General features: G+C 36.3%; 1 protein-coding gene across 23 annotated transcripts in view; it reads right to left on the minus strand.

The window, feature by feature from the left end:
* Nucleotides 1-14099, minus strand: part of LOC136827939 (TOX high mobility group box family member 2-like) — a 1122506-nt gene that overhangs the window by 24751 nt on the left and 1083656 nt on the right. For 14 of the 23 annotated variants that reach the window (XM_067085475.1, XM_067085462.1, XM_067085476.1 and 11 more), the window contains 3 exons: nt 9645-9785; nt 6347-6447; nt 5129-5378 (listed from right to left, as the gene is read on the minus strand). In XM_067085475.1, coding sequence (XP_066941576.1) covers nt 5129-5378; nt 6347-6447; nt 9645-9785 — 492 coding nt within the window. The remainder of the gene's footprint in view (nt 1-5128; nt 5379-6346; nt 6448-9644; nt 9786-14099) is intronic. The other 9 variants (XM_067085478.1, XM_067085467.1, XM_067085480.1 and 6 more) reach the window with 1 other exon arrangement.

The following is a 14099-nucleotide window of genomic DNA, read 5'->3' on the forward strand; positions in this document are numbered from 1 at the left end:
CAGAAGAAAGCGGCAGGTGACACTGCGGACACTCAAATATTGTCTGCGCCTCTTGTTACAAACTTTATTTCTAAAAATAATACATAAAACTACAAAATATTCACTAATCACGATAAACTGGACAAACTTTAATCTTCGATACAAACATATCACTTCTAAATTCTGTGCTATAAACAATGAGGATAATCATTCAAAACTCCTAGTACGTTAGGCGTGGCCATATCAATGCTATTCACATTTATTAAAAGCAGGTACTAACATTATGAAAGTCTAGAATTTCAGAAAATAATATCTCTGAAGTCCCACAATGGGGAGGGCCACCTTTATCATACTTTCATAATGTCAAGACATGTAACATTTAACTGCACTGGGCCTTCCCCCACCCTCCCTATAATTGTGAATGACATTTTCGGAAAGGTTCCGAATTAAAAATACTTTGGTATCCAACATCCCATTTTGAAAGAGATTTATTCTCCAAGTCTAACATTATCCTCCTTATCTAAATAAGACAGAAAAAAATAACGGTCGCAACTCATTTGTTTAGAATTTTCTTGTCTTGAAGTCATTTTTGTTGTATATAAAATATTTTACATTTTTTCTACTAAAAATTATTTTAGCTTTCTTTAAGGACCTTTTACTAAAGAACATGGTTAAAGGTAAGATTATATAATAGAAGAAGCGAGTACCAATGCTACAAATTTCAAATCTAAACAAAGTACAATTATGTAAAGATGTATCTGCACTCACTCTGTCAATCGCTGAACAAGTGAAACTTGTAACCACATAAAACTTTTATGTCTGGCATTCAATCTTCTCTTTCCAGAAACTACTGAATTAGAAGCACCCTTCAGTTTATTGATATAAATAGTTAACTAAGCCAAGGTGTTGGCACAGCCAACATCCATTTCAATGAACGATACAGTGTCTAGTGATTACAAAAGCGACTTAATAAAAAAAAAAGGGGGGGGGGAGGGGTTTCAATTTCCATAAATACATTTCAGTACAATTTCATCAACAGCAGCAATGCCACAAGATTAATAAGATCAGTCACCTTTCTAACATGTTTTGTTTTTTCTTCTACTTAGTTCATGATCTCACATTTCTCATCTTGGAAAAGTCGTTTCGTAATTTTTTAGTTTACTAACACACTAGCATACTTCATAATAGTCGCGATTTCAATGTGAAAGGGGAAGGGAATTCCACTGCCTACAACTGACATTTAAATACTGTATATTCATCTCGTTTTCCTTTAGACAGTGGTACTGCGTACAAACGATCTAACGTGAACATATTTTTCCCTTTAATTCTGAAGACGAAATAACTATCAACTAATTTCCTGGTAATCTAAAACATGTCCAAATTAACGCGGTCACTGTGAAGAGATCACCCTAGTGACTGCAGTATACTGTAAACACTATTGCACCATCAGCTACAATCATATGAAAACCCCTGCGTTTAACAAAGACTCAAAGGACAGCAGAAGGAAAGAAAAGTATATATACATAATGGTAAACCTATTCATAACAGCTGATAATAACGACCGCAGCACTGACAATAACGGCAAAAGAAGGTAAATGTATCACTTTCCTTCAATTAGCTTGTTATCTACCTCCGCAGTTTGCAGAATGATTTACACCGTGTCCATCATCGTCACCCGTGTTTATTTTTGGAGGACGTGCCACCCGCCCTCATCCGGTCCATCAGACGGGTCACTTTTATTCATCAGTTACATTTTATAAACATTCTCTTGAATAAATTATCTTTCCTGCGTCATAAGTGTTTGTGATTAGACATCACTGTCAGAAAGTAACTTCCGCAAGCATGACTCGAGGAACATCACGTTACTGGATAAAATGCACAGCCATGAAATTCCCTCGCCCCAAAGAGCAGACACAACAAACAGACCTTGCGAAACACAGCAACTCCCAATGTAGCTTGTCGTCGTTTTATTTTCCTTCGAACAAAATGCGAGAAGGAAGGAGGCCGACGAGTCGGAAGAATAGGATGAGAATGCAACGTCGATAGGCAAAGGAGAGAGGAAAATCCCTCTCCTCCACCGCCTTAAATCCGGACAAACTAGGAGTGAGGAGACAGGGCTCTAAAACGAGAAATCTCCCCCAAGACAAAAGACGCTTCGATTGATATTGAAGGCCTTTTGCTCTGCTCACAGACGAATTTTCATGACCGCCGAAGCGGTCTCCTTCTGTCCTCCTCCCAACCGCAAAAGAATATTCCCAAAATGTGGGAAAAAAAACCTGCAGCTGGATGAAGTGAAAACGTACGGGAACAAATAAAATCCATTGTGGACAGAGATAAAGTAGAGCATAAACATAAAACTCTTAAAAAAAAAGAATGAAATTAAAAAAAAATATTTGGAAAAAGGGTGGAGTAATACAAAAATCATGGAAGACTGACTGGAAGACGCAGTTGTAAAATTTAGCGTTCGAAAAAAATAAAAAAGAAAATAAAAAAAACCCGGCGACACCTGGGCGGTGTTGAGCCGACTACCTCAACGTCACTTCTAAAAACCACAACATGCGTTCCTTGTTCAATCAATCCTTTAAGGGTGCCTGCTTGGGAAAGGCAGCGCTTTTCAAACTTTCTCAATCGACCCGCGTAAACAAGAAAACGTTGTCATAAACGAATAGGAACAATGAAATTATACTCATAATAATAAGCTGTCATAATGATTATCAAAACAACAACCATTCTAAAAAAACCATACATCGCAAGCAAAAAAAGGAAATGTGTACGCTAAGTACTTTTACTAATTTATGAAAGCACTGGATATTAGTTTCTCATTTCTGCATCTACGGGAACCTGAATTGTATTAGACAAGTATTCATTCACCGGCTTTTATAAGGTAGCGCTTTAAAATTAACGTCTGGCCTCATGCCTAAGCTCGCAGCATTCTTTCAGTAACATCGTTTTGAATCTATGGGTTAGCTGCATGAGGCTGGCAAAGGTTACGCCAAGCAAACCAGAGAGAGAGAGAGAGAGAGAGAGAGAGAGAGAGCGCCGATGTTTTCAGAAACTCAACAAAGGCGCACATTCCGGCTGTAACGGTAGATTTCTTAAGTGTTACCATTATTAACATTACCTCACGTCTAATTTTAACGCAGCGCGAATTCCGCCATGTCCTACAATATCTGTTTCTATTTGTGCTCCGAAAATGTATCGGGACATTTGCAGCGACAGGAGGAGGCGGAGGGGCACAAAACAAACTCGCGCCTTTCCTTGCAATCCAACGCTCTGCGAAAGGTTTTAGGAATAACTAAAATTGCAAAGCGCTTATAAATCTACATTTCATAAGGTATTAACACATCAATAGTCTCAGTCATACGGGTCCCTTTTGCGATTCTTTTCAAAGAAAAAATGACAGACACCGATATCAGAAAAGGCAACGTCAGTTAAGCCAGGCTGAAACTTAATCCAAAATACCTTTGGAAAAGAGAAATAATTCCAGGAACGTAATTAGAAAATGCCCGTTATAAGCCGCCCCTGAGGAGAGGAGGAGGGAGTGATCTTCTTTAATAAGAATGCAGGCCATAATGGACAAAAAACTAATTGTTGAATACAAAACCACACAAAAAGACAACCGCAATTCAATTAGTACAAAAGCCTGTCTACCTTCCAATAAAGTCTAACTCAATCAAATGGATTACGGGGGCTTTGATACGCTTACTTCTAAAGAACCTTCCCGACATGGGGCGACCGCGCGCGCGTAACACCACCATGTTTTATTTCAGCGCTCCCGGAAAATATCTTTCACTTATTTATTCACTCAAATTACTACTTTTTCCCTGCTTGAATACTATAATAGTATGCGGTGAGCTGTAAAATTTCTGAAATACAGAGACTAATGCAGTTGCAATGACAATGAATCCGTCTGTACGCATGTAGCAACTCCAAGCCACATGTATCAAAGTACTCTCCTTCCAGTGGAAATAACTTCCCAGAATTATCTGTAGAATGATATGACAATAAAACAAGCTCATCAAATAAACATGAAATTATGGCCGTTTTAACTAATCAACGGATTTAAAAACTGAACGCGCTCCGAAATGAACTTTAATAAATGGTAAAAAATATCACACATCTCCAAGGACACCTGATATAAATTAGTATACACATCACCGGGAGGAAACCATTCAATCAAGGATCGGAGTGCTTTCGTGTCACGGGAACCATCTCAATCACGGATCTCTTACGAGTTTCACTCTATTCGACGTCGTCAATACAACCATTATACAGTCTGTATACATACATACATACATATATACATACATATATATATATATATATATATATATATATATATATATATATATATATATATATATATATATATATATATATATATATATATATATATATATATATATATATATATATATATATATATATATATATATATATATATATATATATATATATACACACACACACACACTAACGCACCGTCGGAACCTGCAAGTGTATTAACATCTAATGACAATTGCCAACGTGAAAGATCAGTGCTCAAATACATACATACATTTTACACATATATATATATATATATATATATATATATATATATATATATATATATATATATATATATATATATATATATATATATATGTATATATATACAATGTTAAGGCCCCTACAGGGAATTTTCAACAACTGAAAAAATGACCTCGCTCAATTCATGAAAATAAATACACTCATATCCCTAATTACCTACACTTCCTTTTCCGGCTTTACAGGGTCTACACATTATACAGATTATATAATATAATAAATTTTAAATCATGTCACTGACTTCATTTGACCCCTAACCTCTGAGCGCTAAGTTTTTCAGCACATGACGGTTCAGTTGGGAATTTATTAGTGATATATTGAATGTCACAAATTATTACACTCGTACAAAAGATGACTGTCTGCGTGGGCACTTGACGCGCGGATTATCAAATGATCATCAATATTAATATCCAAATGAACTTGTCGCTGATCACAACGCAACCCATCTTAAGAGAACAAGCATTCCTGATGGCTATCAACTGACTTAACAATAATACTAACGCTAACATCATCATACCGTACTGTAACCACTATCATTATTAGAGAGCAGAATTCTCACCTGTGCTAAAGGCGTCGAGTCATCGGAATCTTCGCTGCCTGGAGATGGGGAACCGCCGGAATTGGGTGACCCTCCATTTCTAGCCATTGGTGGGCGAGGATAGTAACCTCCCATCATGCCCCCGACACCAGCCATCATGTGTCCTTGCTGTGGAGGGCCCGCCCCGTGCATAGCCAGAGAGGCGTTTGTGTATGTCGGAGTTGGGGGCCCACACGCCGGATGGACCATATAGCCTGTAGTCCTGTACAAACAACACACAAACGCAGAGACAGAGATTAAAGGTGTGGCACAAAAAGTGTAAGACGTCGCAGAACAATGTTTGCTTGCTTGAATGTTATTCAGATTTTCATATTGTACTTCCTTCAGTAACAAGATAACAATTAGTATTACATCTTCAGACTAGATTAATAAAAAAAATCCATTCTAATATATGTCTGATGACATAATTCACCAAAATTTTACCAAAATATCACACTTACAACCCATCCACTTGCCAGATCCCCTCTATATGACCAATTTCCAACAATTTATCTCCTATGATGAAATGCTTTACTGGGATGTTAAAATATTTTTAGTTATCAAACACAATACAAGGCTTCTTTTTCGCACCTCCAGCAGAACAACTGTTCCTTCCTTGCTACACCTACAATCATCCCTTCAACTAATCCTACAATGACATTTTATATTTCCTCCCAAATCCTAATTAAAGATTTCCATTCTTCCACCATCCATACTAATATTTACTGCTCCATCTTCCCTTATAAAACTGCCTTGCTAAAATTTACTTAGAAACTTTTCTCTTAAAAACTTTCAAATTCTTTTACAAGTCTTTGCAACTTATTTTTCCTATCATCAACTTACACTGTGTCTTAACAAACATTAGTCATTTCACAACGCATTCGCAGCCTCTTTTCTTAGCCCAACGGGGTTAACCTACAACTTCCGTCCTACCCATCACTTTTCTCATTGTTGCATAAAAAAAAAAAATACTGAAAACTAGTTAACAGCCAGAGATAAAACTCTATTTTCTGAAACAAACTTTTATTCTGGAACATGGTCCTATCTACACGCTTCCAATAAAATTAAAAATAAACTTAACCAAAAAGAAAGCATGTCCCGTGTAATATTTATATCAAAAGACAGGAATAAAATAATACTAAAATAGACAGTAAGAAATAAAACATCGAAATGAACTATGTAACTAGAGGTAGTACTTACTGAACAGACGCCATGTGGCTGTTCTGGGAGATGGGGGGAATATACAGGTTCTGTGGAGGAAACTGTGGATTTGGAGAGCCCATGGCACCGGTCACACCCATCTGTCAAAAGGCGGAAAATTAGACGTTTATACCAATCATCGTTAAATCACATAAGGAACAGAACATCAAAGTAAGTTCATTACGGTAGAAAAAATGCCAATGAACATTTTCAATTTACCTATATATTATTATTATTATTGTTATTATTATTACTAAACCTTGTATAAAGGGATAAGAAACACTATTTTCCTTCAAGACAATACTCTACAATGAATAAACGGAAACTGATCTTAAACAAACGTTTTTACTTCAAGACATTTTCTACGAAACAGATTTCATTTTAAATCAACGTTCTTACATCAAGACGGTGTCTTCTAAGCAGTTAAAATAAAAAAAACTCCCTTCAAAAATATATTTGCTATGGAGTCAAACTCTTAGAAATTGAATCAACGTTTTCAAATCAAAAATATATTTTCTTATGTATAAAAAATTTATCTCAAATCAACGTTCTTGTTAAAAGTAACTGGGGGGGGGGGAAGCATTTAATCGCAGAGGTGCTGGCATTTAACACATGGCATCTGCGTCTCCAAAGGTTCTTTAAAATTGCCTAACACTGCAAAAGCTCACTTCTGGAAATGGAAGTAATTATACTAAATCATTTACATGATGTGAATGCTAAGTTCCAAATGCATCCATACATAAACCAAAATATTAAAGAATGTAAAGAAAAAATTTCAACCTACAAAAAGGCTGACGTCAGCCTGTAATACAAGAGTGTCAACAATAAACAACCATTTACGAGTAAGGACTCATTGAAACTACAACACGGCTTTTTGTTATTGACATAATTTTACTCTTCTGTGTAATACAAAACATAATCGACAATTTACAAGTTCAGTACTTCACCTTACAATCAGGTTTCTTTGTGGACGGAAACAAATGGAAAATGGGCAGTAGAGTCAACGCAACATAATCGTATATGAATTAAATGTACTAAAACACTTAGAAATGACCGGGCAAAGTTTGCAGAATCCACAGCTACACAAATACTTCATTCTTGCGAATGTTTGCATTTTAAATGGCCCCCTGATCTTATGGGATGAAGCAGAGGGTGAAAAGTGATAATATCATTTTCTTGACATCTAAAACATATAATCTACTGTAGGTAAACAATGAAAATTAGAAGTACGACATTTTGCAAAATGATAATAGCTACAAAGAGAAATTTTTATGGGTTTTTGAGGAAATCCCCACCAGTTCTTATGCTGTTGCTATTTTGTGGCAGACTGCGAAGAAAAACATCTTAAAACGCATTTCCTTTAAAAGAAAGCACTTCATCAATTGCTGCTTAAATGTTACTAACATGACAAAAAATTCTCCTTTTAAATCAATGATGTGTCACATTTGGCTCATGAATGTGTTATTCAAAATTAACTAACCAGCCTCAAACTGACCAGACTACAGAGCACACCAATCAGAAAGTACTATGAAACTATGAATGACTAACTGCATATATAAATTTTGGAGTTCAGCATGTCGCGCGCACCCTTGCCATATAGATATAATGTAAATTCGTATCCTTCTCAAAATTCAGTTTTTAACCATTGATCATGACCCGGTTAGCTCAGCACCCCAAGCGAATGATTACCATCTCGAATAGCCAAAACAGGGACGTGACGTGAACGATTCAATCATTAACCTAAGAGCAAGGGCTGTCACTGTCTTTGACTACTGGCATCCGCCGCGTTACCTTAGCGGGTCCCAAGGCTCCCTCTAAATAGCAGTGCTACAGCATAAGTGGTGTGGCTAGAGATCTCTCGCGAAGGGATTAAACAGTGCGGTTATGCCACCGACAAATGGCATCTAGGAATCCACAAGTTCTCTTGAAAAGGAAGGCCTTTTACATGCCATATAAATACTACATTCAAGATATTTGTCCAAGGAATTTCTTCTTGCTTGAGTGGCATTATCCGTTGATGGCTGGGCATCTTTTATTAAATTTGAGATGCTGTGGTGAAAACAATATTTTCTTGCCGTTATATCTGATAATGCCAAAACTCTCTTCTTCTCCAATTTGCAGAAGAAATTCGACGAGAACCTCAGTTCTAAATAGTGAAAACAGAAAGTTTTAAAATTTGACACCGACAATGTTATGGTCATAACCCATAAGTGGTGGACGACTTTTTTCTGATACCTGTTATTCCTTACACTGCATCAGACTCTGCTCATCGTTCTTCAGAGGTAGAAATGAAAACCTTAATTCAAATGCCAAGATCTCATCGAATTATACTGTAGGAAGCAAAAGCTATTCGGGATCATTTCTTCGAGATAAAATTTACAGATTGCAATTTTTATCCTTCCCTCTCTAGAAATATAATATTTGAGAATAATTATATACTTTGTATAAATGAGAACAATTACTATTTTAAGAGTAAAGCAAGGTAAATTACAGGTCACGCAGAAACTTTATAAACAATAATCTCGTTGGCAAACCGAATTCTCTTTCTACAAAGTCTGTTTGATATTCATTACCTAAATAAAAATAAAAACCCTTAAGAATTAAACATACATCCTCTCAAAACCAACGTAATATCTTATTTTCAACAACTAATTCATTCATTATTACAAAAATTACTGTTTTGTCCTGTGATACATTTTCTGTTAAACCCTAATCACGTGGAACAAATCTGTACATACATTTCTTCGAAGAACTGCGAACTAGATGCAGGTCTGTAACTATAACTATAACTATAATATATATATATATATATATATATATATATATATATATATATATATATATATATATATATATATATATATACATATACATATGTATATATATATATGGTGTGTGTGTATGTTTGTGTGTGCGTATAACAACCATAGTCAGTGGGTAATGGATTCCATGATGAAACTTGCTGTTTTCAAGTCATGGGTCGGTGTCTCTCACCACTGGCCTTTATATATATATATATATATATATATATATATATATATATATATATATATATATATATATATATATATATACCACAGGTATATATGATAAATGAATCACATTACAAAAGTGATAATAATCATATATAAACGAATCATATATAAAAGTATATAATAATCATATATACAATATATATATATAAAATTATATATTTATACATCTTTATATGGTACTCAAGAACATATCAACTAGTCTGGTAGTATGAACCAGCCATAGAACCAATCATCACTGATACGTAAACGCGATAACTACCCACCTGATGCTGATACATTGAGTGTGGATGGTGAGGATGGGAATGTGGAGCGGAGGTAGTGTCTGGTTCTTGCTGATTGAGTGTGGAGGTGAGTCCCTGCAGGTCGGAGTAGTTCTCCTCACTACCATAACTACCGTAGGCAGGCTGTAAAAAAGAAAGATAGAGTTATTATGACGTCTTATGAGAGGTCTACAGGATTTGCACGTTAATCCGACTAAGAAAATCGGGTACTACATATACTTCAAAACTCGTACTCGAAGATTAATGTCAATTTTTATACATCTGGACATCATGAGATATAATACCATTTTCCAGTGACCTTCTACGCAGGTTTGAGTCATTTTACTTACAGCCTTACAAATGACATTGTATTGCTAACATGTCCGTTGTGGTAAAATTACACAGCGTACCTCAACGTTCGCCTTTCAAAAAAGAAGATAAGACAACTAACTCTATGACGCAAAAACTGCAGTAATATAATATTCAAATCTGTATTCTAATCCATTTCCTAACACGTAAAAGTTGATGCATAAAATCCTATAATACAAGGACAGAAATTTTAGTCTCAATTATTTCAACTCTTGAATGGTGACCACAAAACGGATAGGAGCGTCGGCCCTTTAGCCTCTTGAACATCCATGGGGCAGCCCGTGGGGAAAGCAAGCTTCCCCCAAGTGTAAGCTGAACACTATGCATTCATGTAAGGAAAAAATGTCAGGTAAAAAGTCGTGTGTGTATAAAAGCTGCATGTGTGTATGTGTATATATATATATATATATATATATATATATATATATATATATATATATATATATATATATATATATATATATATATATATATATATATATATATATATATATATATATATATATATATATATATATATATATATATATATATATATACATATATATATATATATGTATAATATATATAATAATAGCCACAATGCCCTCTTAACTTCTCGAATTCTTCGAGCTTTTTGGATACAGTTGTCACTACAAAGCCTTAAGATCCAAGTACAAGAAATATGAAGAAATTACGATATCCGGTAGCGGGAAACGAACCCGCGTTACCATAATCACAATGAGGTCACACACACACACACACACACACACACACATACACACACATACATATATATATATATATATATATATATATATATAAATTATATATATATATAAATTATATATATTATATATTATATATAATATATATACAGTATGTATGTATGTATATAATTAGTTGACGAATTTTACATTAGAATTGAACGAGGGTCTATCTCTAAGAGGCAAATGAATCCCCAACCGGAAAACATCATCAAATCTGGCGGCGAAGGACGTCCCAAAATGGAAGCAGAGCAATTTACGGTATTTGGAATGTTTGCTGACTCTAGCTCGGACAACACTTAAAATATTCCTCCTTTATCGCATGTAAATAAAGCACAAAATTAATTAGCAACCATTTGCCTAAAAATCCACCCTCACCCCCTTCCCCTCCCCCTCCTGTCTCTTCCTCTTTGGTTTAACACTTCGATATTTTTTGTTTTTATCAACATGCATACTAATCTGTTGTATGGACTCCGTACGGATATGTATGTTAACGTATCTGTTTATATAAGTAATGTATAGATTTAAAAGAAAAAGGGTTTTATCTTTGAAACGCACTATATACAGTATATATCAGTGGTAACTTCATTCTTACCCACATGCTTCACTACAAAGAAAATCCACGTCGTGAGATACTAAAGGAAAGAAAGGAAAGTTCATGGTATTCTAAGGTGGGAAAAGGGGACGGGGATAGAAGTTGAAGGAGGGGGGACAATCACTTCATGGGAGAGGAGGAAGAGGGCTAGTGGGGGAGGTTTGGAAGGAGGTGTGTGTGTGTGTGTGTGTGTGTGTGTGTGTGTGGGGTGTGTGAGGAGGAGGGAAGGAGAGAGAGGAAATGGAAAAAAGAGAAGAAATGGAAAGAAGAGGAAGGAGGAGGAGGAGGAAGGAGGAGGAGGAGGAGGAGGAGGAGGAGGGGGAGGAGGAGGAGGAGGAGGGAGGAGGAGAAGGAGGGGGAGGAGGAGGTGGAGGAGGAGGAGGAGGAGTGTGTCGCCCCTAACACCAAACAACATAACCGATTTACGGGAGAATTTTGAAGCAGACAAAATCCATCACGAGTAGTTTGAGAGATGCCAGAATGGAGGGAAACTTTGGTGTGTCTTCACAAGTGATGGACAAAATTGAACAAGACAGACAGGTATCCCTCAATTTCGACTCCATCGCTTTCATAATGGCATTCCAAAAGCGGGGGAGAGCAAGACGGGCCTAGCTGGAGGAAAAATGTCGCTGCCACTTTGACTCCTACGGCGGGTGGGCATAAGGCAGAAAAAGCAGGCGGCTACGTGGTTATTGTACCCATGCACGTAGGAAATCCGCCGCCAAACTTATACTTCCCAAGGGGACAACTTAGTTGGCAACGGGCTAAATTAAAGTACATAGATTTTCATTTAGTCCTGCGACATTATGCTCTCTCTTCGCATTACCTATGCAAGCGACTCTTCCACACGCCAAAAGGGACCTGGCCGCCACGTCCTGAGACACCGCCATTCCCGCCCTTCGGGACATCCACCGTAGGGGCTGCTTGGCTGGCCTCGGCGGGGATCGAGGTTTAGGCCCCTGTGCCACTGGTATTTCCACATATAGATGCAAATGAACCGATTTATGTGCGTTTGTTAATAGAAATTTTTCCGTTGCTCTTAACTCTACGCAAGTTGTAGGAGCGAAACGGCGAGGCTACAGCAATACCACCAACAGCAACGTTGCTGCCAACGTTGTGAAAAGGTTGTTGCTGTTATTGCTGTTGTGAAGTTCAACAACCTACATTAAAATCTTCACCTCTTACCTCTCTCTCTTTCTCTCTCCCTCTCCTCAACTTCAAGAAGAAAAAAAAAAAGACACGAAGACCGAGATTCGGAAAAAAGGACATTTAATAACAAAAAGAAAATTATTTTCGCCATCAAATTTGTACAAAGATCATAAAGACCAAAGAAATTCTTTACTCAGTCAAACAAATTCTCATTCACTTTGACTGGCGAGTAAAATATTTTCATATTTATTTCCTTTACTGATCTCTCTCTCTCTCTCTCTCTCTCTCTCTCTCTCTCTCTCTCTCTCTCTCTCTCTCTCTCTCTTGAACACACACACACACACACAGTTTTCATGCTAGTATTTTAAAGGGAATGTATCATCACACGAGGCACTTATGAAACTCTCAGAAGCAGCGCGGCATTGCTGTGGATGCGCGCGCGCGCACACAACGGTGGTGGTGGTGGTGGTGGAGAAGGTGGTGGAGGTGGGTGCTACGGTCGCTTTACGTATTATTATAATCATTCTCGTGTTACAATTCTTTTAATATTTTGCTTTCCGTTGAACGCGATTAAAATTAATTACCGCGTATTTTGCTGCCCATAAAAGAAGAGAAACTATTTAAATTTTGTTGCGAATAAAACGATAATTATTAATATCAGCTGGTGCTACGCAGGAACTTTCATGGCTTTATGATTCAATTTCATAAAAATATATTCGTTACAGATGTCTTCTGAAATTCGGAATGAATTCAGAAACATAATTGCACCTTAATAATATTCACAGTTATGAGAAAAATTGTATTAACACTTTAGTATCTGCTACTTTCAAGTTGATGAAATATATTACCAACGCTAAGTCGGAAACTAATAAAATCATCATAGCCTGTCATAATTACTTCCTGACACAGAAAGAAAAAAAAAGAAAGGACTTATCGAAAAAAGATTCTAAACCATCAGAAGAAATAAAATTACAAAATATCTTTCAAAACTCTCACCGTTTAAAAACATCTGCTTTCATAGTAACAAAAACAAATACCTCATACTTTGAACGGCTGCCGAAACCTTCAAAATTTAAAATCTTGAAAAAGACGGAAATAATTCTGTATTTCATCTGAAGGTTTGAAGCAGATCAATAGGACACAGCATCGTCGTACTCTCTCTCTCTCTCTCTCTCAGCGACGGCACAATGTGATTCGTCCTCAATATTCAACTGCTCCGAAATTACACTTTCTCTATACTCTTAAGTTTCTCTCTCTCTCTCTCTCTCTCTCTCTCTCTCTCTCTCTCTCTCTCTCTCTCTCTCTCTCTCTCCTTCCTGTGTACAAATTATCAAAACTGGAATAACGTTTTAGTAAGCATGAGAAAATGCAACCAGTAGGCTATATCTTAATACATTGGTGAACAGCAAACGAATACATGAAATTATTTCAACAATTAGAACGCTGCCAAATGCATGAAAGCTCTGAATTTCGTATGCTTAAGTAAGATTGTTGTAATTACAACAAAACATATACGTATTCACAAGTAAATGCATACTATACACGTACATGATTTACTAATAAACAAATGCAAACTATGTTCATATCTACATTATATGT

The sequence above is a fragment of the Macrobrachium rosenbergii genome, chromosome 42 (genome assembly GCF_040412425.1).
Source record: "Macrobrachium rosenbergii isolate ZJJX-2024 chromosome 42, ASM4041242v1, whole genome shotgun sequence".
Taxonomy (NCBI): Eukaryota; Metazoa; Arthropoda; class Malacostraca; order Decapoda; family Palaemonidae; genus Macrobrachium; species Macrobrachium rosenbergii.